Source organism: Manacus vitellinus, unplaced genomic scaffold, assembly GCF_001715985.3.
Source record: "Manacus vitellinus isolate BGI_N305 unplaced genomic scaffold, ASM171598v3 scaffold_0_pilon, whole genome shotgun sequence".
NCBI classification, from domain to species: Eukaryota; Metazoa; Chordata; class Aves; order Passeriformes; family Pipridae; genus Manacus; species Manacus vitellinus.
This window is the reverse complement of record NW_021938789.1, coordinates 48,515,747-48,542,867: the sequence shown is the minus strand read 5'-3', so window position 1 is coordinate 48,542,867 and position 27,121 is coordinate 48,515,747. Positions and strand designations below refer to the sequence as shown.

At 36.1% G+C, this 27,121-nt stretch overlaps 1 protein-coding gene across 1 annotated transcript in view; it reads left to right on the top strand.

Annotated features, from left to right (window-relative positions):
* Positions 1-27,121, top strand: part of CCSER1 (coiled-coil serine rich protein 1) — a 337,176-nt gene that overhangs the window by 237,558 nt on the left and 72,497 nt on the right. Inside the window, exon 6 of the mRNA XM_018072931.1 lies at positions 4,933-5,010. Coding sequence (XP_017928420.1) covers positions 4,933-5,010 — 78 coding nt within the window. The remainder of the gene's footprint in view (positions 1-4,932; positions 5,011-27,121) is intronic.

Here is a 27,121-nt window from a genome sequence, read left to right as displayed (position 1 = left end):
AGAGCAGAAAGGAAGAGATATTTGCTATTACATAAATCTATTAATTATGTGGTGTATATGTGTCGTTGTCTATTATGAGAAATGTGACATTTCTATGCTTATAAAAATACTGGTTTTTTTTCTCTGTATATACTCCACTGTAAACCAGAAACCCCTAGATCTCTTTCTTTAAATTTACATGTTTAAAAACATGTTTATTAAGGTGTTTTCCTTGCGCCAGCTACTAAATTATTTTTATGTTAAGAATTTTCATATTGCCATTTTTTTGAAACTGAAGAACCGGTAGTAATAGTAATTCGTGCCTAGTACTTTCATATTCTTACATTTTTGCATTTAATATAAGGAGAGGAGAGATAGGTAACTTGGTAAATTTAAATATTTGAGTAAATTAAGTTTATATTAAATATAAATAAACAATGTGAAAATATAATCTGAGTGTGAATTACTTCAAACACTGTAACCCTGCAACAAATTGGGGTTATGCACACTTTATGTTGCATGCTGGTTATGGGCTTTATAATTGATTCATCCTAATTAAAAGGCTAAAAGTGCATCTTTCCAGCTATTTTTCAAAGTAGAAAGTTAACAAAATATGCTTCCTGCTGATCCCTCCTCGCTGAAAAAAATTATTGTGCAAAGTATTAGATTTGATAGACTTCCTGAGAACTCAGAGTCTTCTAAAATAAACAGTACTAGACATACAAATGCTGTGAAGTGATAGATCAATGTCTTATATGAGGTGAAATTTCCCACTGGCATTTTACAGCTCAGGTGATTAGCTTTGCTTACGTTGTAAGAGCAGTCAGGTCTGATCTGTACACCTGTATACTAATTGCTCATTGTTAATCAGTAGAGAATTGAACGACTGAAAACATACTTGGTCACATACTAGCATAAAAATAGGTAGCAAGACACAGTAGCAGATGTAATTTATGCTTCATCCCTGCAGTGGGAGCTGCAATAACTCAGGTGGCCTTCTAAGCTATGGGAGCAGCAAGCAGCAAGACCAGGCGAATGCTGGAAAACAATAATTAAATGTCTCAGCTTTTAATTGCGTTTATTAATACTTAGTTAGAATAATTAACTATACCTTCTAATAAGAGAGACATGAAATAGATTTATGAAGTAACCACCTGAATTGTATTCAGAGATGTTAGAAAATAGACCTATCCACCTTATAAGGAGGCACTCTCTCTTAGTGAGAGAGATTGGAGGTGTTGGGGACAGTTTCTCAAACATGGTGTGGGGGTAAGAGATGAAAGTTTGTATTATGTATCTACTGTCTTTTGTTATCTAAACTAATATTCATTTTTCTGGCCTCATTTTTTTAATAGGATTTTTTTGCATGATGTATGTGTATCAGCGAAGCCTCTTTGTGATGCTAAATAGTATTAGAAATTACAGAGATCAGAGCACTCCAAAAGTGTGTAGACCATTGTGCAGTCTGGGTGAATAACTGGATTTCTGATTGTGTCTTTGTTTCTAACCTCCCTTCACAGCTTTGAGCAAATCACTCTCCCTTCTTTTTCACTTCCACAGATAAAATGGGATAATAACATTTAAGTACAATATTTCATACAGATGCTATGCAGACCCATTAATAAATCCATTTGCAGGTCTTTGATTATCTTCAGTATATCAAAATGTCACTACTGAGTTTGCTGACTGCACTTATTAATTTCCTAGCTCTACTCAACTTCTAGATTATAAAATTATACTTTGTGACATAACTTATGATACAACTAAAACTTTCACTCTGAAAGTCAGTTCAACACTCCTTAGTAAAAGCTATAAAGTACACAGATTGTCTTTTCTTCAGTTATTATAAAGATTTATTTGATCTCTAGCTCTAATATCCACTGAAGGTTTTCTCTGTCAGTATTAACTTCTTAGATCAATAAATTGTGATACTGATCTCCAGAGAAGTCAATGTCTGCCAAATACCATTGCAGTGTTTACCCTTGTTGAAAAGCAGTTGTAGCAAATTAAATTGGCTTCTGTCAGTGGACAGTCCTTATTTTATGGTACAATTAATGACGGTTGATACATGGGCCACTTCCTAGAAAAGATGAGATTAAAGGCAAGAGTTTGTACCAAGAAAAATCCGAATTTATGAGGTGAGGTGAAGCTGCTTTCATTTAAAGAATAGTTGCTGCAGACTGGAAGATGACTCTTGTTTTCAAAGGAGCGTGTTTTTCACAATGTGCACATACCTGATCGTCTGTATTGTTGGAAAACCACTGACTATATTCTCTACTCTGCTGTTAGACAATTTACATCAGTATGTAGGTTTGTGAAACATTCTGCTCTGAGGCAGGTATACACAAGTGGAAGAAAACAAAGCCAAGCCTGTAACTACTTTAAAACAGCTCCAGAAAGAGCTGCTTTTTCTTTTAGCTGGCTCAAATGGTGGTTATCTGTCCTCAAACAGGATCCTGATCCTTGATCTCCAAGAAGGATGTAGAATTTTGTTCTCTTAGACTTGTTTTCTTCCTTTGCCTTCTTATCAAGAAACTTCATGAGTTAATCACATTTTTAACGTTGCTCTCTGAGAATAAATGATTAACATGGCCTAGCAGTGACTCCAAGGTACCCATTCAGTTGCACAGGAAGGATGATGTATATTTAGACTGATCAGCTCCAGAAATTAGAATAAAACTTGAGCATTGATCTTTGTAATCAGGGAAAAATTGCTGGAAAAATTCTAATAATGTCTAGATAATGTTCTGTATTTTAACAGCCTGTTCCAGACTAAAATTGGCCTAAAAGCACTGAAAAGACAACATCAAATAAAAAGTACCCATTGGGTGAATTCCTCACAGTGATATTTTTTTATATGTATGGGGAGCTTTAGACTGCAAAGTGTGATAGTGATAAATACACCATGAACAGAATATTTAGGGGGGCTGTGATGTTGTTTGAAATTGTTAGTATATCCCTTCAGGAGGGCAAGCTGACAGCACCTCTCAAAGCAGCGATTAGTTTTTAGTAGCTGAAGAAACAACACTTTTGGTATTGTCCCACTCAATTCTCTGTGTTAGTGCTACTGGATTTAAATAATTTACAAAGGCATGGAAACAGCTGTGCATTCCTTAGAGGGGACAATTACTGAAGTTCTTGGAGGGGGCCGCTGAGAGTATGTACATGTGAACAGCGCTGGTCAGGGACAGACTCTTCTGCCAATGCTCCTATCTGGTCAGACTCAAAGTCTGGCCATTTTCAGTCCAGAAGCTTTGTAGTCACAGTGCTCCTTCAAATATACCCCATCTCTCAACAGCCTTACTAGTTCAGGCATGGTGCCACACCAGTGTGACATTCAGATGTGGGCTGGCTTGTGTCCAGTCATCATGGAAGAGCAGATGTTCTTCTGAGGTATGTGCCCTGAGGTGTTTTGTCAAGGAACATAATCATTGCAACTTCTGGTTGCAAATTAGGGCACTTGATTTGGTTTGGAAGCAGCTACTTGATTTTTTTTCCTGTCTTAGGTTTTTTCTATTCTATGTAAATTAAAAGACAAATTGTCCTCAGCTGAACTGTTGGCTTTTGATGCAGAATGCTCCCTCAGAGGAGGTGTCCAGTCGTCTGTACTTGGAGTTTAGTCTAAAAGAGCTATGTTTCACTTCCTTATGTAAAGATTATTGGCCAGTTTTCTTGGTTGAGTGCAGGAGTCCATGTTAAAATTTGTAATGTTTCTGAATACCAGACTGATCAATTCTACAGAAATATTGGCTTTCTGACATGCTATAATTTCCCTTATTCCTCAACAACATCTCTGTGTTCCATGTGTTATTAATTACCTGACTCTCTCTTTCTTTTAGGAAATAATTACCATGGTCCCCTTCTTTTTCCTTTATTTGCATCTCTTTTATTTAGCAAGTAACTGTTGTCTCTTCTTTCCGGTGTGGTGTAACTGATGTGTATCTAAGTAAATTCAGAAATTTTCTTAGTAGGTGTTAACTTTGAAGTCTGTGCACTCTATTTGAGATCTGACGTAGGGATTTTGTACCCAAAATTTTATCTCATTTTTCATCATGTACCAGTTGGTTGAATAAAATGCAATGTCTCTACATAATGTAAAAATCTTCTGATGAGTGATCTGTTATCACTTAATGGGTGGAGCCATATTCCTCACTTGCAGAATTTGGGTTTTTTAAAGGGCTCAGAGTAGATTCATATTGATGTGAAAACAGGTATCAGCTTAGTTAAACAAGCTGAATCCATTAATTCATTCTGCTTGCAATGTTACAGTACGAAAAGGAAATGCATTTCTAGGCCATGCAAATTTGTTGATTTTTTTTGTATTCTTCATTATATCTTTTCTGTTTTATTGGTGGTTGTGATGGATTTCTTTTCATTTTATCATTTAAGGAGTTATTTTCCAAAAAGTATCTTATATTCTAGTTTTCTCCAGAACAGTTGTGTTATTGTTTATATATTTTTTTTTAAATCCAGATTTTATTCTATTATTATTACCATTCCAAATCGCTAAGAGCTTCCACACTTCTTTTCATATCTATCACAGCTGTAAAAATAATGACCATACTAACCAACAGAGAGAGTAGGGGTTTAGATCAATCTTTCAAGCATTTAGACTTGATAGGTCCATTGAAGAATAATGACTTATTTTTATTAACAACTTTGGTCTTCCCTGTTTCTTTTCATATATTAGGGCTTATTTGTGTATTTGTGCACGTGTTTCAGTCTTTGAATGGGGAGTTAATTTAAAATAAAGAAAATGCAGAGTACTTAACCATTAGTGAAATACTTGAACTAATTACAAGTAAATAAAGTACAGATTGCAGTTGCCTTGTCAATCTAATTCTGTTGGATTTTCAGTGTTGTTTTCAAGCTTTTTTTCTTCTCTCGCAAAATGTAAAAAGCTGTCCACAGAACTTATTTGAAAATGCAAACTCCTGTGTGCTTTTCTTTCAGAGTACAGACATGAGTCCAGCTAGTAGTACCACCTCACTCCCTGTTAGCCCTCTCCCTGAGGAGCCATTATTTTTCAAGGTATGGTTAATTAATTTAATACTAAATATTGTCTATTAATTTTGGCTTATCATATTATCTGGGGTACTGTGAAGTGCTATTATTACTTCTTCCTTTTGTTTAAATTACTGCGGTATCAGCAGATGTCCTGTGTATATAGCAATAATGCAATTTTCAAGAAATACCTCGAGTAAAATGTTATTAGTTTTGAGAGGAATATTTTTCCAGCAGACTAGAACTATAAACTGTTATTTATAAGACTGTGCTTTTATCCATTTCATGCGCTGGTGATACATTTTCATATGTGCATTCCTGGATATGTGTGCATCATCAACAAATTTCTCTTTATTTTGTATTTCAAGTACACGTTTTAATGAAACAGTGATTAGTTACTCCAAGGATACAGGAGACATTAAAGATCTGTCAAGGAACAGGTTTGTCGTAATACTGGTGTAAGCCACAGGCCTGGCATTTTAATAATTTTAATAATAAATGTTTGGACAATGTCCACAACTTCATTAGGTTTAAGCTTTGAGGAGTAAGTGACAGTGTGTCACTTTTTCAGCTGACTTCATGGTATCCAGCCCTGGGATACAGAATGGCCTTAGGCAGAGCCGGACTCTTGGAAGAGTTCTCCTGAGGCCACCCAGGTATTCAGAGCGGTGCTGTGTTGGGAAGCAAACGACTTACCAGTTGTTTGGTTAGATAAAGAAGAGGGAACTTGTGTCTTCCTCACCATTGACTCAACTGTCATAATATGGACTAAGTTACACTCACAGGAATATCCCTTTTAAAAATTTTAAATTTTCCCTCTCCTGAATAAGTTTCCACCTTCTGTTTGGATAGAATTAGTTGCTTGCGCTGCGTTTTCAGTCGCTTTGTGATGATGCTAAATTACAAATAAAGAACTGGAATGAATAAAGTTTCATGATATAAAGTTTGTGTCTCTCCTGCACATGCCACAGGAAATACCAGCATCCTTCAGACCTGGCCAACTCTGGAAAAAAAACCCTTTTTTATTTTTTCCATATTTTGTATGTCTGTGCAAGACTTGTAGCGTACAGGTCATAATCAACTAGCTGTTCATAAACAGCCGATTCCTATTATTGGAATGGTTAAGGATTGTGCTTGCTCAGTTGTTTCATCAGCAGAGGTGATGGTCCCAACAAATGAGATATCAGTGGTCAGCTGTTCACTGATTCTCATTCCTCTTTTGGGATTTCACGTTTACAAGACCCCTGTCCCTCAATCACATGGGGCTGAAATTGAGCAATGTTGTGCCAAGATTCTGGGGTGCACATCTTTTTTCCTTGGGACACCACATTAAAGGCACACTGAAGTCTGGTCAACATCCTAAGTCAGATTCAGTAGTTATTGTATCTCCCTGTGCCTGGAAAACCACTAAGATATGTCACATAAGAAGAAATGGTCTGCTCAGCACAGATAAAGGTGTAAGAGGTAAAAAAATCTAACTTGAAAAAGTACAATGAACTCTCATGCTGAGGTAAGCAAATGCTGCTCTGTTTGCATCAGGGAAGCTCTGACAAGTACATTGTAGTGCCTTTATTTTTGGAGGAGATGGTGCTTGTATAGCTCAAAATGGGTTGTAAGTTACTTATTTGGAGTGGAATAGTCACTCTAACAAAACAGTAAAGAAATTTTTCAGATTAAAAGTCTAGTAGCAAATGGTACAAGAAACTGAAAAATAGGGCAGGGAGCATTATTTAATCTTTAATTTTCATTCAGTTTTCAAAACAGGAAACATTTTCCTCTGGAATTCAAGTAAAATGGAGGTCAGACCAGGAAAAAGTCAAATAGATCTCACAGCCAATGGCCTTTAGTAGAAAAAAAAAAGAGTAATTTACAATGTAACAATTTCTGTTATTTCTCCTTGACTCACTCCAAGAGAGAGCAGTATTGTTCCAGTAGTAATGTGAATAACAGGTTTTAAAAGTCATAACCCTCTCCAAATACTGTCAGTCAATAATATTGGCTTTTGATGATGGGATGATGCATTTCCCTTAGCAACATGATAATAACCTTTCCCACATCCTTGCTGTAGAAATGAAGATTGAAAAAGAAATTCCATTCTGTGGTTCTGAAAACAGAGGTGAAATGAAGCAGGGCCCTAAAAACTGCCTCTCTTTGGGATAGTTGAGGATCTCTGAGCTAATGAGCTTTTATATTAGACTGTGAAATGAAACCTAACCCCAGTTCTCAACCATACCAAGAAAGACAACTGTCCTTCCTTGGATTTTAACAATTTACCTTTATTTTTGTTTAAAGAAAGAATACAAATCTTGTCATCATACTCTTGTTTTACATCCAACTTCACCAAAGCAGAAGCCTGTCATTTTTAATCCCACAGGATATGTGCTGTATAAATATGGAGAACCTAAGCTTGTTCAAAACCATTTTAAGATTTTGAATTTCATCTAATGGAAGTTGGAAACAGGATTCCCCTGGGAGTGCTTGTGCTCCTAACATGGAACTCAGCTACCATTCTCCCAGTCTATTCCACATGCTGTAACATACAGCACTGCCAGAAAGATGCAAATCATATGAGACCATACTCAGGAGTATTTGGAGGAAGATCACTTCCAGTGCAGGAAGAGATACTCCACCTGGGTCCATTGTATGCTGCTATTTTAATTGAATCATTGTGCTTTTTTTATGTTAAGATTGTACGGTTAAAAGAGCATAAGTGATACCTAGCAAAAGGAATAGAAAACAATTGAGTAAGAAATAAAGGTAGCCAACTCCAGTGCTATTTAATCCTAAAAGCAACCATGAGAAAATGAAAAGATAAATACATCATTAGCGCCGTTCAGCAACTTTTGCCCCATAGCTATTGTAAATAGTAAATTTTGTTTTCTGTGAGGAAAAAGCAACTTTACACAACAGCCAGAAATGCACACAATTTTGTGTGCCTTCGGGTTTCCTTCTCCCTATGGAGTTAGTGACAAACAGGTATTCAAAGCAGTCTTCTTTAGCTGTGCTCTTCAAAATCTTGGAAAAAAGTCCGATTCAGCTGCATATGCAGACACTTTTGAAAAGTTTTTCTGAAAGAATTTTTGATAAAACACTCATAGACATTTCATTTTAGTGATTATTATTATGTCAAATTCCAGCTTTCAGTCCTCTGCTGTTTTCCATGGTTAAAAGTGTTTAAAAAAGCAATATATTTTCTCATATAATGGGAAAAATTTATTTCTCCTCTCACAAAAGAACATCATCTTTGTTGATGGTTTTGAACTTAAACTCTTCTATAGAGAGGATCTTCCTTTGAACAGAAATTTATTATTCTGTTCCTGTATAATATTGCTTGAAGAATTAGGTCCTTATCTTGTGGGGAAAAAGTTGTGTCACAGTTGAAAAATTTTAGAATTAAAAATTTGAAATAAAACAGTATTTGTCATGCAACTTTAACTCAAGTGTTATTCTATGTTATAATAGCAAAACCGTAGCTGGCTCAAATGTGAGTGACTTTTAATTATGACTACTTATATCTATGCTCATTAGCTGGAATTAAAAATAATCCTGCCTTCATTTAGAAGATAAGTGAAGGAAGGGGTATTTCTAAAAGGTCAACTTACCAAGCAATGTCTCATCAATTTTTTAGAACCTGTTCTTTTCTCCTACTCATTATACTGTGCTTTATTATAATAGTATTTTATTATTTTTAAATTGTTCTAAAATATAGTGACAGCCTTTTTAGAAGAGATATATGACAGCCATTTAGTACATAAGATATCTAATATTACCTAATTATACATTATCTATTATAATGAGCATCAGTCTCACTGGTTATTAGCCACAACTAAGTTGTAAATAATAACCATAAATTTATTATAGGAATGTTTAATTGTGTTTCAATTCTATGATTAATCTCAGCCACGCTTTACTAATTGTCATTAAACAAAAGCAAAAATAAATCTTCCATCCTCTCCTTTCTGCTTTGAGGGAGTTGAGAATTTCCTTCAGCATTTATTATCTTACTGTGTTCTGACTTCTGTAATTAATACTCTTCATGCAAATTCCCGAAGTAAGAAAATGTAAGTGCCAGCAGAAGCCACAAAAGCTAACAGTCCTCAGCAGTGTTACCACTGCTGTAGGTCTATATAGATCTATACTAAAATAGGTCTGTACTAACAGTTCTGCTGTTCATCCTGCAACTCTACTGGCTCTGTAAACACAGATCTTTGCAGTCACTGATGGACACAACTCTGGCAGCTCATGACATTTGTGCATACAACTTAGCAAGAGATAAATTTTCCATTTGGTCAATAATCAGATTAATAATTTTGCTGCGGATGTTTGGAATAATCAATATGACAGTCACAATAGTGATCCCTGGTTAGCCCAGCAGACTTTCTTTGAGAGTGTGACTTTATATATCGAGGTGAAGAATGAGGTCATTTCCTAGCTTAGTCAGCAATGATGACAAAAAAATGGGCCTATACTTCAAAAAGCTTCTTATGCTAATTGACACAGCAGCCATATTTACCCTCTCTACCTTAAATGCAGTATTTCCAATATTTTAAATATTTTTTGTCACTTCTTTGAATAAGACCATTTTAATGTATTGTTTGTTTTTGAAACATACTCTGAAATAATCACATAGACATTCTGACCCATAGGCAGATAGAGGTTAGGGTTCACTGATCCTCTTTCATGGGCTGGAGGCCTCATTAGCTCTCGTCCATCTCCTTCCGCCCTCTGCCTGAATTTCTGCTTCCTCTGAGAAGCATGTAAGTTCTGAAACCTCTGTGTTTGGTTTTTTGTTTGTTTTTTTTTTTGGGGGGGGGGGGTTGGTTTTGGGTTTTTTTTTTGTGGATGTTTTTGGTATTTTTACTAAAGTGAGTAGAGTTATACAAGTATGACTCATGCAACCCCACCTCTATTAATCTGCTACCCCAGTCTCCATCTTATTTTAAACCAGTCTGTCACCATTCTTCAGTGGTTTAATCAATTCCTCCCACTTTTTAATTTTATTCCCATGTCAGTATTTGCTTTCTTTATGACTCCTTATGTCCTACTGGTGTAGCACAGACTTATAAAAGCCACATCATCACAGCAGCTTTCTACCTTTGATGAGAGCCTTCAATTTTGTAATTTCTCAAAAAGATTTATATGTCTGATTTGTTTTGCAGTCTTTATCATCCTAGTCTATGATACCTGCAAAACCACTGAATTTATTCTGAAGGTAGGAGTCCAAAGTAGGTATTATGGGTCCTATTGCAAGAAGCATCTGTATATCTATTCACTCTATTTTCCTTTTCCTTAGTAGCTCTGTGCACACTTTTCCTTAGGAACAGGGTTCTGCCAGCAAGCCTATCTGATTATGACCACATCACCTGTTTCATGAGTAATATTTGCATCAGCCCATCCAGCAGGGTGTGGATGTGGCTATGAAATTATCTTCCTCAGCTTTGACTGATATGAAATGGAGTGAAAAAGAATAGTATTATCAAAATAGAACTTAATAAAAGAAAAAAATTAAAAACCAACTCTTTATGTATTTTATGTGTGTCCATTGAAAAAGCTTTCCTGTACACCATGGAACCAGAAATACCTACCTTTTCCTTCAAGTTTAGAAAGGAGGAAATGTAGAAGACAGCAGAGTTACTGTATAATCCAAAAATACTGCTATACAATTTTGAGGAATACTGTATCTGAGTTAATCATTCAGATAATGTTACTGCTTAGATACTTTGGGCTATTATACGTCCCTACATGGGCGTATTTGATTTAGCTCTCTTAGGGGACATTGGGTGAGTAAGGAGAAACAAATAGACTAAATAAGCAATTTTCCAAAGCAGAGTAAAGACCAGGATGCTGTAATGAAGTGTTAAAAAACAGACTGTAGGAAAGAGTGGACTTAAAATGCCTCAATGGATATTCTTTTCTGAATGACTGATGTATAGTTAAGGAAGATTTTATCACTCAGACGAAAGTAGTCTTGAGTGCCTGTGGGTAATCTATACCTGCCAGACTTCATGTATGGAGAAGACAGACAAATATTTGCACATTCTGAACATAAGATGATATTTCCTGAGATTACCATTTCTTTCAGGGCTTGCAGCTCAAAGTCTAGTCTGAAAATAAAATACTTCAAGAGAGGTAATAGCTGAAGGCCCTGACACATGAAATGTGGGATCATTCAAGAAAACTTGTTTGAACTCAGTAATACGGTTGTTCTGGTGCAAGGACGTTTATTCAAAAGAAAAGATTACTTTTTATTGCAGAGAGTGTAAGTACAACATCAGTAATTTCCCAGTGTCACTGATACAATTACTAAAAAAATCAGGAATGACCCTGAGAACTGTGTTGTATTGTCTGATTTCTTTCTGCCTCAATGCCTTGATCATAGTTTACTTTCTTTCCCAAATTTTGTGGACATGCATTTTCTTTTAGCATGTTTTCCTTAATTTGTTGAAACTTTTGTCATAGCGTGACAGTTAGTTCAATATTTCAAAACTGTAATCCATGATCTTAGGCAAAATTGATGTTTTTAGTGCTGTAAATTCAGTTAGTTTACTCAGTGGGGCACATACAGGAAAATTATTAATGTATATCTTATTAAAGTCTCCAAAAGCAACCAGAAACATGGATGATGCTTCAACAAAGGAATGCAGAAGGATCATCATTACTTTTTTTCAGTTAATATTTGATATAATCAGTACTACAAGGGTAGATATTGGGTTCATTCAGGTTCCTTTCCCTCAGGCAGGCGCGTGCTCACAATGTGTTCTGATGCATACCTACAAAGTAGGTTTGTCCTGCTGAGTACTCTATATCTAATATTTAAAAGTCATAAAACTTGTAACATTATGGGTTCCTGACAAGGTGTTATCACTAAGACTATGAAAAAAGATTTTCTTGAAACTCCATGGGAGGATTTTGATATACCCAGTAAGAGCACTTAAAGTTCTTCGTCTCAGTACAGATGGTAAATCTTCCTAATTTCCCTTGTCTAGGGACTGATAGGTGTAAGTAAATCTGGGGGAGTACCTTGGCATGTTGAAGAATCCATTCAGTGCAGGTAGCTTGGGTGCAGCTCCAGGATGAGCTCTGGGGAGCAGAAGCCAAGGTAGGAGCTCCTGAAGTGCTGACCCTTTGTTTATCAAAGGGCCTTGGGATCTTTGGCCCAGGCAGGTGACTGGACACTGAGGGGCACAGCAGCAGCAGATGACTCCAGACTTTCCTGCCCTTAGACTGTGAGGGTATAAAAGCCCAGGATTTCTTTTGTTCAGGGTCCCTCTTTGGAGGCAGTTAAAGCTGTTATGTAGTTATTGCACTGTCATTAAATTATATTAAAGATCTGGACATCTGAGACTCTGCTGTGGGAAACGTGGTCTGACTGTGAGTGTGGGGTGTGTAGCTGTGAAGGGGCCTCGGTCCAAGCTCAGAGGGTGTGAGAGTGACTGCCATGGTGGCTCCTGGATGCTCAAACAGAGAACTTCCCTTAACAGGCATTTTTAAAATATGATGAGTTTATTTTTAGTGAGCAGAATTATTATTATAAGAGGTTTGGAGTAAAATTCTGTTTAAATTGATGACACAGTGCCCACTGACTACAGTGGCATGTGCCTCCAGGTCATGGATGGCATGGATTATATCAGAGGCATCAGTTACTTTTAAAGTGAAAATGTTAATCTGTACTGACCATTTTAACCCCAGCAGTTATTTTAAAGGTGAAAATGTAAAACCATATTGACCATTCCAACCGAAGAGTTTTTTTTTTTGTGGTTGTATTGTCATAAATGAGATAAAATTTGAGTGTTTTCATAAATTTCATTCAGTGTAGTGAAAATGTAAACTGTTTGCAATGCAGGAACTAATTTAATAATAATTATTCACTTTCCAGTATGTGTGAGAGCAATATATGTTTTCTTCCTAGAATGAATTAAACAAACTGGGGACTTGAAAATAGGTTTCCTGCATCTAAGATGTGTATTCTCACTGTAGCAGGTGGTTTCTCTCTTTCTGGCCAATGACCACATTTTTTGTCCAGAAAGCCTCTGAAAGACATTTGCATGGAAACTTAACGTGTTTTTGACAAAAAGTTTTGGCTTTGTCAAATAAATGATTTCAAATGCAAATCATCCAGTCCTTGACTCTTCTAACAAAACATATATGAACAACTTTCCTGGTGTTGAAATAAGTAATGTTATTGGCCACATTTTCAAACGTAATCCCTGTAGAAAACAGGAAAACTGTAGGAAATACAAGGTTAGTGTTTTGAAATTCTTATCAAATTGAATGTCTCAAAAGTATGACACTAAAAGTAACTGACTGATTTTGGTAACATTCACCTAGAGTTTGAAGAGACAGATATTTTGGCGAGCAATTTAGACAGCTGTTAAGGGGTGGATATATTCTCTTAAGTGTAATCACCTGAAATTAAAGGCAAGGTTTAATTGCTGAAACAGAGACACCTTGTGCCACTTAAGAAACCCAGCTATATCCTGTCTTTCCTCTTGCTCTCTAGTAGAGCAGATAAGGTATTGAGCAGTGATGAATATTGTGGTTTGATTTTTGTTGTTTTCCTGGTTTCGTTTGCGTTTGTTATTTGGACATGCTGTGTCTCTTGGTAAGTTTTAAACTTCTTTGCAAGCCACTTGTTTATACTGTGCTGTTTAATTTTATCAAGGAATGTGACTTGTCTGGGAGGCTTTGATTGCATCATACAGCTGGTGACTTACAGTGTTTGGTTGCGACTTTTGAAGTGCTGTTCCTCTTTCTGCCAACCTTTGCATGGTTGTATAACATTAAAGCTAGTTCTTTGTGAAAAGAAATATTTTCCCCTGCATTTAAAGATTGTAAGATGGTAATATTGGGGTAATTTTTTTGTATCTGAATGGTGTAATGTAGTCTTATTTTAAGCCCTAGCATGTGCGTTCCATTTACTCTCTGTTCTTCTCCTTGCTACTGGTACAGTTCAGTACTTTGATGGTTGGTAGTGAAATGTATTTGTATGTTTAAGGTGACCTTTTAATGCCTTATCATTTGTTTAGGAACCATAAAGTTTTCTCCTCATTTTACACAATTTTTTAAAAACAGGAGAAGTAAAAAGGTATCTTCATTTATTGAAACAATATGTAGCTATATGATCTGGCTCTTAATAGTAGTCCAGAAAAGTTATGTCTCTTTACATGTGTAGAATAAGAAATCTATTTATTCAGGTTTCTTCATTTATCAGAGATTTAATAAGAGTTCTGAAGGGCATTAGGGATGAAGACAATGGAAAGTGTCAGTTTTAATTCTTTTTAAAATGTTGAAAACCTAATCTCTAGGCTGTGGGTATATTGCATTGTTAGTCATGGGGAAAATGGATAGCAAAATGCCATTCGTACTTAAATGTCTTAGAGATAACTTTGACAATTTAAAAAAAACCCCAAACCCTGTAATTTTTAAAAAATATAAGTTTATAAACATTTTTAAATAAATGGATGAGGATATGATTTACTTGTAAATTTCTGTTAAAAAAAAGGGAGGGGCTAAAGGAAAAAAAGAGCACTGCCTTCATGGTTGAAGGAATTGATAATGGGAGGGGAGGTACAAAAATGCCTAAAAACATACTTAATCACTTGATTTTGTCTTAGTGAATAAAGAACTAAATACTCAGCAGATCATCTGACAGAATATCAGAGAGAATACATGAACTAAGAAAGACACTTTTTTTTTTTTTAGATTTGATATCTTCGAGCAAGGATGAATGCTATAGATGAGAAGGAATAGCAAATTTTTAGTTTGGATAATATTTTCAAAGTGTTTTAAACTTGTACAGCTATGTGGTGCACTGTTATGGGTAGCCTTCTGATAGTTGTGTAATTTTAAATGTGAGTTCTGAAAGATTAGATGAAGATAATGAGGTTGTATGCAAGAAAGTTTTCTTAAGGCACATGTCTGATTCCCAGGTGCCTATCTGTAAAATCTGATGTTTGTTGGTTCTCGCAAAAGGCAGCTTTCCTTTGTGATAAAATGATCATTTCAGTTCATGGGATCTGGCTTTGTAGTAAATTTTGAGAAGTTTTTTATCTTGATATGACCAGAGAACATTGAAAATTTATGTCCAAATAATTGTAGTTTTTCATGAGATTGAGATTAGCAAGAGTTTGTGGATCAAGGTATGATCAAGGTATCTTTAAGTACAAAACTGGGGATCTGAAAAGACATAGGAGAAATCCTTTTCCATTAATTCTGAGTAGTTCAGTTCCTAGACAGCAGATGATGAAGTTCATTGAGGTCAGCAGCGTGGTTGCTCTTTGATAGAAATTGGGAATTACAGGGACCTCCTCTCCATCCCAACCAGGTCTTTACTCTTGTAGTATTTATTCTCACCAGTATTGTATAGTTCCAGTCCTCATTTCATTAAAGTCACCTTTGAACAGGCTTTCAGTCCCCTAAAGGTTCTGTTCCTCTGGTGTCTGATTATCTCTGTTTCCTGAAATCAACATGACCATTTTCTGTAATCCTTATAAGTATTTAAGTGAAGGGGAGAAGCACATAATGCTCCACAAGCCTTTACAGAGCAAAACTTTTTTCTGGTGCTTCTAACAAGATACCTAAATAGCCAGTTTATTTCAATAAATCAGTAAAAAGAGGAAAAGCTCAGAAAAAAAAATAGTTTATCTACAGCTGAACCAATGGAAAAATCATGAATAAGGATTAAATAATTCTTACAAGCAGCATGACACAAATATTATTGCTGAAGTTTTTTTGTTTACTGTTCACTAAAATACCTATCACCTCACTTCTTTGACAGACTGCTATGTCTTCATCAAATTAAACATGCTTAGGAAACAGAGACTAACTGGAAATCTGCAGTGTATAATTATGTATCCTAATAAAAAATAAGCAATAAAAGCATGAAAAAAACAAATAGGAAGAAAACAGGGGAGAGTGAATGTTTAAAATAAAGTAATTATTTGGCATGCCAGTGTTAAAGAACTTAGGAGTTTCACACACAAATTATCAACTTTTAGTACTGTGAGAGAAAAAGTTTAAAGATATTAAATATTGTTTTCATTCTGGTATTGCAGCTGATAAGTAGGATGAAATTGAGATACTGTTTGAGAGGGGAACTTGGACTGTAGTGTCACCTTACTAATTCTGAGTGATGGTTTGGATTGCTCTAGGTCAGTTTTCTTTGGTCAAATTTTCAATCTCTTTGTCTATAGGTCTTTCTATACTTACAAACTTAATAGGCCAGAACCTCTGTGCAAGCAGTTCTGCATGTGCATTTGCTGCTTTGTTCACAGTGAGCTCTGGTCACTGAGCAGCACTGAGAGGAGGGATTTTGTCAAATTGACCACTTGAAGGCAAGTTGTCATATCAATACAGAATTAAATTTGGATAAGAAACGATTTTCCTGTCCCATGGAAATGTCAAAAATTTCAGTACACTCTTGTGTTTCCTAGTAGGAAACAAGCAGATCATATTCTGTGTTATTTGGTCACCCCAAGCTATAAGCAGCAAAGTCTTTGGCTGTGACAGGAAGGTATTTGTCATGATTAGAAGTGACCAAAATGGTACTTGTGGCTTCTTGGTATCTTCATTATTTTGCTTTATGCTCTGCTGTATTCTCGAGGGTGATTCTTCAATTGCAGGTTGGTATATCTGTTGTTTATTGCCGTGTTTATAAACATTTTGAATGAATAATATGTATAGGCTTTTAAGTTATTAATCCTTTAAGCCTTTTGCTTCAGTCTCCTCTTTTGAATATCTTTATCCTTTTCTCTTCTACAACCACAGAATGGTTGATTTTAGTATTCTTCATTTCCATAATTATCCTTAGTGATGCGTGAGGATGAATGCAAATTTTGTAGCAAAATGATAATTCCTTATTATGACAGGAAAAAAAACTCACAGAATTATCTGTCCATAAATTAAACCAATGTTCTATTGAGCTTAATATGTTTTAGAAAGAGGTATGCACCTCTTGGACAGAAAGGGGTCTTTGGAGTAAATGAAATTAATTGGGAAAAAAGTAACAAATGTTATGAAGCTGTCTCTTTTTTTTTTTTTTAATGTATCAGTACTACAATCATATAAATGCTACTCACACATCAACTAGATATCTTCAGCATGCAAATTTGATGTGACTGATCATCATAAATATTAATTAATTCTGAGGTGCAGAGGCTCTTGCAAACACTAATGCTCATAACGCTCCTATAGGGTGAAGAGGAATTATCTTCCTATCACAGGAAGACACTTGAGGTATTTGTATTGCTGATATTGCATGTTGTCCTGGTCTCAGACTGGGGAACGGATTCTGCTTTTTCTGGTTTCAATTTCCAGATATTAATAATTCCTCACTGACCTGTGTCTTACTCAAAGGGCTAATATTCCCAGTCAGAACAAGAATTCTGCAACTCCTTTACTACTCAAGCTGGGAAGCCAAGCCCACTCTGCAAACAGATATCTTCATTCACAGTCACATGTAGGAAAAGATAATTTCTCTTTAAATAAATAAGTGGCATCTGAGGAAGATTTTTTTCTATTTTAAGATAACTTCCATTTCATTAGAGCATTAAACAGAGAAGTAATTCATAGTGTGTGATACTTCAGTTCTCTGTATAATACTGAAACTGCTTTTGATTATAAATAAGAGTGGAAAGATGAGTTGAAAAATAGTGTGTTTAACCTTACATCATACTATTGAATGGGAAATGTAGTGTGTTAAATATTTCTTTGTATATTTCTTTATTTTCTATTTACAGAGTCCTTCCCATCTCATAGGGAAATGAGTTTCTTTTTTTTATTTTTTTTTTTCCTGTTTTCTGTTTTTCCCCTCTGGGAGTCTGTACACCAAGGACTTTAAGTGTTGAAACGGAAATGGCATGCATTTGCTAAGAAAATTTAGTGGCTACTCTGCCACAAGGAGATGAGGCGTAAGTGTCCATTGTTATTCAATCCCTTCTCTAATAGTTCCTTTTTTTTTTTTTTTTTTGTGATTTATGGAAATCATAATTGCTCACCTGTACATAGGAATGTCTTGCACGCCTCCATGAATCATTAAAAGCAACTGAATCTAAGCAAGTGCTTGCCTCACCGAGGAACAGTTTTAATTTAAGTTAGCTTATGGGACATCAAATGTTCTTCTGTGATACATATAAGAGGTTGCTATTTGACTGTCCAATTGCAGCAGCTTCATCCTTTCAGGCTGTATTGGCAATGTGTAAAAAATAAACATAAGAATGTGGAGTGCAGCTGATTTTGTCAGGTTCTTTTGTGCCTCTGACTGTGGGCAATTTGTCAGGAGAAAAGCAAGAAGGACATGAGTGCAAGCGAGGTGGCATTTAATGCTAGTTAAAGCATAATGGCAGAGAAACACGTGGTCAAGAAACAGGGATTTTACTTCAGTCAAAGAAAAGATCAGATGCAAACAAAGCACCAGTTCTCTGTGTGTGATGATTCTGTAGGCTCTTGCGCGCCAGAGGTTTGGGGCTTGTTATTTTGCACAGCAAGAGTCAAAGGAAGCCTGAGCCCTGTAGTTCCAGTATTTCTGGGCAATCAACTGTGCCAGTGATGTCCAATTTAAGATGGGTGAATGGATGATCAGATGAATGGATAGTGTCAGATGGACCATGCCACTTCTCTCCTCTGTAATGAAGGAATGCTGCCTCCCTAGGTCCATTCCAAAGCCTAGGATGTTCACTGTGTATACATACAGAACTGACCAATCGTTCAGTCCAGATACATTTAACCTGACTTTTCTACATTGCAAAACATAAAGTGCTACCAGGGAAATTGATTGAAGGGTTCAGCTGAAAAGATTCCCCTGCAGATATAAAATATACATAAGCTGTGCTGTGCAGCTTTTTGTACTTTTCAACCATCCCAGCCTAATCAGTAATTTTTTAATTTTTTTTTTCAGTTGAGATGTAGTTTTCATAAAATCAGTTTAGGCTTAAAGATGGTTAAAGGAAGTTGGGTTACAGAAGTACTATTTCTTTAAATGAATCAAGTGACATCTTACTTTCTCGGTATGTGCCTGTTGTGGGAGTGAAAAAAAGCCACCTGACTGTCACACTGTGGTTAATGGAGCATTAGATTGTTGAGCAAAATTGAGCATTTGGCAGTGTAACCAAAATGTTTACAACCAAGATGTTTAGTGGAATTGGACAGTTGTTAGGTTAAATCAACAGAAGCCATCTTTCTTTGCCCTGCATGAGTTCAGTTTATCAGGTAGCTCTTTCCATCTGTTTGCAGTTTTTTCATGTCTTAAATAACAGCATGTTCATAATTTTGTCTTGACTCAGTTTTTTCTCTATGATATCAACTCCTCCAGAACAAAATTTTGCACAAAATATCACATGGCTAACACCAGAAAAGTATCTCCTCTATAAATGTTTTACCTAAAAAAGGGTTCAAATATAGTCTGTGATGTGACAGTTGATGTTAGTCCTGTTTTTAAATGAAAATGCTGGTATGTTACATGATGAGAAACACTGCCAATGTGAATGAGGATTCATCTTGGGCCACTTCAAAAAGATGCCATGAAAACATGAGCATCTTGGGAAATTCTACTGTGTTATACCAGCTTCTTGTAGATTGACTGTTACTCCTTCCCAGTCCTTTGGGCAATTGAATTTTTAAAAGTAATAATTTGGAGGCTTTTGAGAATTTTTACAGTGAGCTGATTGTGTTTCCTGGTGTGATTCTTTTGGCTGCAGCATAGGCTTGTCCCCAGTGGTGTTTATAGGAGTCTCCTGCAGAGTAGGTTGATTGCCACTTGTTACACTATCATTCAGCAAAGAAGTAGTTACTCAATGCTCTTGAAAAATTGTGATAACGGTTTCTGGTGTTAAATCTATTTGGCACTAGAATTAGTATCTGTGGGTATCATGGTGGTATAAACAAATGCAAGTCAAAGAACTTAAAGAAATTGCTGATGTTTATGCTGCAACTTTAACTGTAAATTTATTTAAAAGTACTGTGTAAGGGTCTAACTGGTTAAATGACTACAAAAGAGATTTTAAAAGATCCAGACTGGTAGTCTGTTACCCAGGAATGTGACAATGTCACAGCCTTAGCTCCATTATTTACTTGTAAGGATACTATTGTTCCTATGACAGCTATCATATTACTATGAAGAGTCAACTGAGAATGCGCACTGACACTTTAAAATTTGATTTAGAAGTCCACATTTTAACTTTTTAATTCCTCATTTTAAGGATGCATCAATGCTTGCTGGATTCTTGGTATATGAACAAGGATTCACAGTTTTATAAAACATCAATGCTGCCTTCCCAAAGAGGTGGAATATGTCTACTTCTTTAATTTTGTTTTTGTGTTGTGTGAAAAATGCTGATAACACATAAATAGATGTGAGGATCATGGATCAATACCTCCATTATAATTTGAACAGAGAAGACTGGATAATCCAGAGTAGAATTTGATAATCCAAAATGACCTTGTTTTAACAAAAAAAAAAAGTTGTTCAGAGAAGAGATGGAAATACATCCATGTAGTTGATGACCTAGAGAATGAATTGTATGCTTGTCAATCTTTATTATGTGTGCGAAATTTTTAAGAGTACTTAAAAGAAAAAAAATCATTGCAACGATGTATATATAGTACAAATTGGCTGCCACGCTCTGTTGTGCAGACATGAAGTTGTTGGGTGGCTTTCTCAAGGTCATAAACCACCCAGGAGGTGTGAACCTCCCTAGTTCTTTTCTATAACAAATTGATTATATTTTTTCAATTAAAAAAAAAAAAGGTTTGAGAGTTTTTTAACTTGAAGTAACAAAATAAATGAAAGGGAAAAGTACAACATGGAGTTGTGACTTTATGAAAAAGCTTGTCAGTGACAGATCCAGATCTCATTGTCTTCCACTTTACTACTTGTTGCTTCCCTGGCTTAATCTCTTTTCAAACTTGGTATAATCTTAAACCTCCAGAAGAAGCAGTCACATTCCCAGCCTCGCTTCTCTTCTGTCATCATGAGTGTTTGTATGCGAGATCTCTGTTTTGGTTTTGCTCCACTTGCTTGCATACAGGTGGAAAATGAGCTGGATTTGAGGAAAGGGCAGGACCTTGGCACAGGATCTGTTTATTCTAATAAATTATTAATTGAACTATAAGCCCAAAACAAGTTACTTGCAGTAAGTGACATTAAGTTCTATCATTAGTTTAATGAAAAAGGCAAAACAAACACAGAACCCACCACAACTGTTTTCCTCATGTGACAAGATAGAGCAAAGTTTTATGAATGAAACAGCTTTCGGTACATCTGTAGGTGACAGTGATCTGGTCTGGTCAAGACCACATAAACATCCAGTTGCAACTAGAATATGCTGCCACTGAAAGGATAACCGATGGAGATCAAGGGTACCTGGAATGAGGACATAGTTTATCGGATGATGGGACTTCGTGGAGCTTCTCTGTGTACCAGGCTTACCCAAGAAGTGTTACGAGTAGCAGGAGTGGCATAGGTAGAGAGTTCTATTTTGCACCATGGTGTGATGGTTTTGTCTAGGGTAGAGTTAGTTTTCTTCAGAGTGGCTGGTTTGGGGCTGCGTTTTGGATTGATGCTGAACACACCATTGATGATATAGAGATGTTTTTGTTACTGCTCAGCAGGACTTACACAGAGCCAAGGCCTTTGCTCTTTTCGTACTGCCACACTGGCAAGGGGGTTGGGTGTGCATGAGAGGGTGGGAGAACACAGCCAAGTCAGGTGAATCAAACTGGCCAAAGGGATATTCCACACCATATGACATCATGCTCAGTATATAAAGTGGGGGAAGAAGGACCAAGGGAGGGATGTTTGGAGGGATGCTGTTTGTCTTCCCAAGTCACAGTTGTGGAAGTGGAGTGTTATGTGAGAGGCTCAAACCAAACCAGCAAAGCAGGAAAGTTGTCTCCCATGGCACAGGGGCAACTGAGAAGTGACTGTGGTTCTGTTCAGTTCTCCTCAGAAAAACAGAGATTTTCTGTACTTGAAAAATTATATGCTCGTTTTAATCCTAGCTGAGTATTTTGGGTTGCGTGAGTTGAAGACCATTCAGACTTAATGTAGTTTTTAGAAAGTTTAATATAAAATTTATTTTACTATAAAGTTTACTATCAGGCTCCCTGGGGAACTGATTTCACCCTGATATCTACCCACCCACAGATACACATATACATTTCTTACAGACATACTTACTATAAACATAGTGTCGATTTATAGCTGCTTTTTAAAAAAAAATTACACCTGCTTTTATTCAGAGCTGCATCTATGTAGCTCTTGACAGCAGCCTACTCATCCTCTTTTTCTCCTTTGTTTCATGAGAAGAAAGGACGTTAAAAGAAAATAGGAGGAAAAGTAAATCAAATGCCAATCAAAGGTTCTTATCAAGAGCCCCAGAACAAGAAAAGATTGTGTCTGCCTGTGATTTTCGAAAAGGAGTGCTGGATTTTTCTTTCTCTTTCTGGATGTACAAAAGGCAGAAGATTGCAGGGATGGGAATTTCCCTTTGTGATTTACAAAGATGTGTTTAAATTACAACTAGTGCAAGCTTTGTGCTATTCTAGTAGTTTATTTATAGAGAAAGATGGCCTTGGGTTTAAGGTGCAAAAGTGCAAATAGGAGTATACGGAACTTCTGTCCCACAAACAGGGTATCTTCCTAGGGGAAATAATGTAGGTGATTTAAATTCTATCTGAAGAACTGCCAGAGTACATTTATTCATTTTGCTGGCATAGTGAGACTAATTTTATTTATCCTTTGAAGTACTCAGAAGGCAGCCATGGTATATGTGCAAAATATTAGTACTTGAAAATGTTCTAGATGCCAGAATATGTAAGAATAGGGACGTGAACATGAAGCTGCAGGTTGCATACTGAAAACTATGGGGGTGCTCATTCATAATAAGAATATTAATTCATATCAAATAGTCCACACTGGCATCTAACTGTTTGACTGTTATGAATGTTATAATTTAATTACCACTTTTTGGCAGGTCTGAGGATGTTTCATTGAACTGGTAAGATTAGATCTGTTATTCATGAAAGGAATGGGCAATGTCTTGCCTAATAATACTATGTCTTGTGCTATGTCTTAATTAGTTTTTCCTATTATGAACTTAACAGAGCTTTAGAAGGGTTGACACCTTACATTACAGGAAACATGTTAAAGTCACCTTGCTCTAGTGGTTTTTGATCTCATGCATTTGAGATTAAAAACCTGCATATTTGACAATTTCGATGAAAATTAGGTTCCCCTCTAAGTTACATTGTCCCTAATAAATAAGTTTGGATCAAAAGAGCTGCTGTAAATAACATAAGATGAATACATTTTGCAAAAGGCTGCTAATCTTAAAAGTTTGTTTATTAAGTTCTTAGTAGTCATCTATTACATTATATACATAAAGTCTGAAAGTTTAGGATAAGGGTCTTTATCATTGAATTCAAAGCAACATTTCATTACCAATTATTCTCTCTTTAAAAGTCTCTTTCTGCTTCCCTCATATCACAAGAGGAGCCAAACATTTCTTTCATGTTTAACAGATAATGAAATTGAAATTCAAATAATAATGAAAATGCCATTAAACAAGTAACTGTTTTCATCCCTTCCTTTTCTTGTCACCAAGGTGGATGAGAGGCTGGGAACAGGCAGGGGGTAAAGATGTCATGTAATGGTAATGATGACGTAGTTTCATCTTTCCAGTTACTTCATTAAAAAAAAAAAACAAAAAAAAAACAACAAACAACTCACACCCATAAAACTTGGTCCTATTTGTTTCAGTAGAAAGTAAGCTCAGAGATGATGTTTCACTCAGAAGGGAAAGGAAGATAAAATTCCTATATGAAAAATGCGTACAACTTGACTAGACTGTCTTCACCGCCTGTGAAGACAGATTCACATACAAATTTTGTTACAACAGTAATTTCTTGCTCCTAAATACGTCTATCAAACTTTTGTAGCTATTAGAGCATGACAGCAATGTTTCAGTTAGTCAAAATTAAATTTTAGTAAAGCAATTAACACGATGGGGGAAAAAAAGACCTTAAATGTGTCGTAATAGATTACAGGTTTGATGTGATCATGCACTTCATAAGATATGAACACTTTTTGAGAACAGCAGAAAAGTAATAACTAGCAGGAAAGCTACAGGGCAAAGAGTAGTAGAAGATGCCTAAATCAGAGATAGCCACCAAATGGCTGATGAGCCATACCTTGCCCACAAGTCCAAACAGGAAGAGAAGGCTTGATGCTTCTCTAGCTCGCTGGCCAATCTGTATGGAAGTGGCATGGCATAGCAGTTCCATAATGCTGATTTGACTGACATGTGGTGGACTCACAGGAAAAAGGTTAGTTTTCTGATACAAAGGTTATACTGAAAAGCAGCTGGCTTTCTGCTGCAAAAGTCTCATCTATCTAAACTGTTGTGTAGGGACTGGAAGATGCTGGTCAGAGCTGAGGGCCCCCTGCAAACAGCAAAGACTAGACTCGGAGAAGGGGGATAGTAGAGACAGCTGGATGGGTTGAAGGACAGTGTCCCTCACAGTGGTTCTGTGGAAGCAGTTTTACTCTGGTAATTTCTGTTGAAAAGGCCTTGGCTACGTAGGAAGATAATTCCAGCTGGAATCTGTGCTAGCATGAAGATTTACTCATGGGCAGAGGATTTAGCAAGGTTCCTGTGACCTAAGCTGCAGGTTCTCTGATAGATGAGTCTTGTAGTTGCCATTAGTTCCTCCATTATTTGGAGTATGCCACCTGCTGACTATTGTGGGAAATGATAAGTTGTTCAAAATCCATCTGAATAAAGAGATTGGATCCAGAACAGAAAATGGCCAACCCTGTTCACAGCAGTTAAGGTTTAAAGGAAAGAGATTACTTGAAGTGAGGGTTTCAGCTAGCTGCAAAGCCAGCTGCTATGCTTTTCCTTGGTAAGTCAACTGCATACCCACGCCTGTCTTTTTCAGTTCTGTGTGGTGATGCAAAGGGAAGAAGAATCCTATCTTTCCCTTATAGTCACATCAACCATCATCTATTAAATCTTTCCAACATAGAGTGATGCCAAGTACTGTTAGCTTTTTGTCCATTCTCACTCAAATTACTTGAAATACTTTTTTCCATACTAAGAACATAAAGATCTTTCTTAAACTATCTTATTTGACTATTCAGAAATCCAAATGAATTCAGTGTCCCTTTCCAGGAGCTTTTATAGTAAGCTTCTTCAGAAACATTTGTTTTCTCTTGCTCTTGGGAAAGCATGGTATTTGATTTGTGAAACTTCGCCTGTGCAAGAAAGGGTTTACCAGCAACGTCTAAGAAAAAAGTAGTTCTGCCTGATCAAATGAAAATCACAAGTTTTTTTTTCTAATCTGGAAAAGTACTTTTCCATGATTGGGTTTTCCACTGGGGAGAAAGGGGCAGAGAAGCTGAAGATTAATTGGATCCTTAGAGTCAGGCGTGCAGTTCAATGCTAAGATAAATCAGGATAATATAGCTGTGGCTGAAGTTTCAAGGTTGTCAGAAGTAAAAGAAATAGTTGGTTTTCTTACTATTTGGTTCCTCCCCCAGTCCATTTCTTGGTGTCTGTTAAATTGAAAAAAGCCTAAACATAAATTATTTGATTTCAGGAAGGACATTCTTTCTTAAATGTAGCACTTCCAGAGATGTAGCTATGTTGTTACTCAAAAGTGGCTGGGTTTAGCTGAAGTTTTCAGAAGTACCTAGTGGTGTAAGCTCCTTAGTTTTTGCTACTTAGCATAAGACATGAAAAGGAAACGTATTTTGTACTCAAATACCTAGTAGTTTCCTCAAGTCAAGTTTCTAAAGAATTGTTGTTACCTAAAATTAAAGATTGCTTAAAAGGCAGTGGTAAACATCTTCTGTACCAAAAAGAAATGCTGCTCTTCAGAGCAGGTAATGCTTGCTCTGGTACATAACACAGCTTTGTACAGAAAATTAATGTTTGCAAATTACAAATAGAGCAACCAGCTAAGGTCTTTAAACTGCCAAGAGTTTCTTACATTTCAGGTAGTTTATGAGTTTTTCTTTTAGGGGCTGCTCTGTGAAAACATTGTCAAAGGCCTGATTCATTTGAATATGCAAAAGTGCTTAATATCAGTTAAAAGCATTCACTGTGTGATGTCATTTGATGATAATTAAAAGGCTTACTGTACCTATGGTAGGTATTTATATAAGTGAAGTCTTTCATACCAGAAGTAGCTGTGTCATTTACACAGAATGTGGAGAAATAAAGTTGTCTGAAAAAAGAACTTGTGAATTGTACAGTTTGTAAAATGCACACCCAAACATGCATTCAAAGCAATATACAAGGTACCTACTTATTTTAATGCGTTAAATATATTTATGAAGAAATAATATCATAAAAGTCTCCCTTCTGTTTGGAAAACTTGTTCAAGTCCATAGTCACTGTTGTACATATAATTTTCCTGTTTTGTAAAGCTACCACAATCTGTAAATCAGTCTCAACTTTTTATTTAACAAATTTAAGGTGCTGCTAGAAATGCCCATATAACCTGGATGCCCCTGTCAATACATTGATTTTACAGTAGTTCTCCCAAATGTATCTTTTGATCTTCATGAGGAGTTATTTCTATTCTTCTGATGTCTTGCTTAAAACATAAGATTTCTGCAGGTAGTCTTTGAAGACACTTTGCCATACTGGGCCCCTTGAATTAATAAATGTTTTGAAAAATATAACTTCAACTGCAGTAACTTCCTTTTATGGTATTAAAAGTAGGTTTAATATAAATATGTGTCTTTCCTTATAGACGTGTTTGGGTTTATTAGTGCACACCTCTGGCATTTTCAGTGCTGGGGAAATAAAACCCAAGAGTTATTGAAAGTGTTTGAGGTATTGAAGTGCTCTTCACAAAGAAAGCAGCCATACTGAACAGCAATGTTTTCTTAAGGAATGGTTCCAGCTTTTGGAACTCGATACATAAAAGCAGAATTCACCAGAACTCAACAGTTCAACTAAAAATATTTTGCATATTCATAATATAACAATATTATGGTTGTGAATGGTTTGTAATAGTAATTATTTTCTTTAAAAAAACCTCTTGGATTTATCTAGCATCCCTTTATTATATGGCCATGTCACACTCAGAATAAAATGCAATAATCTGCTACCTTTGCTGCCAGTATCTTTAT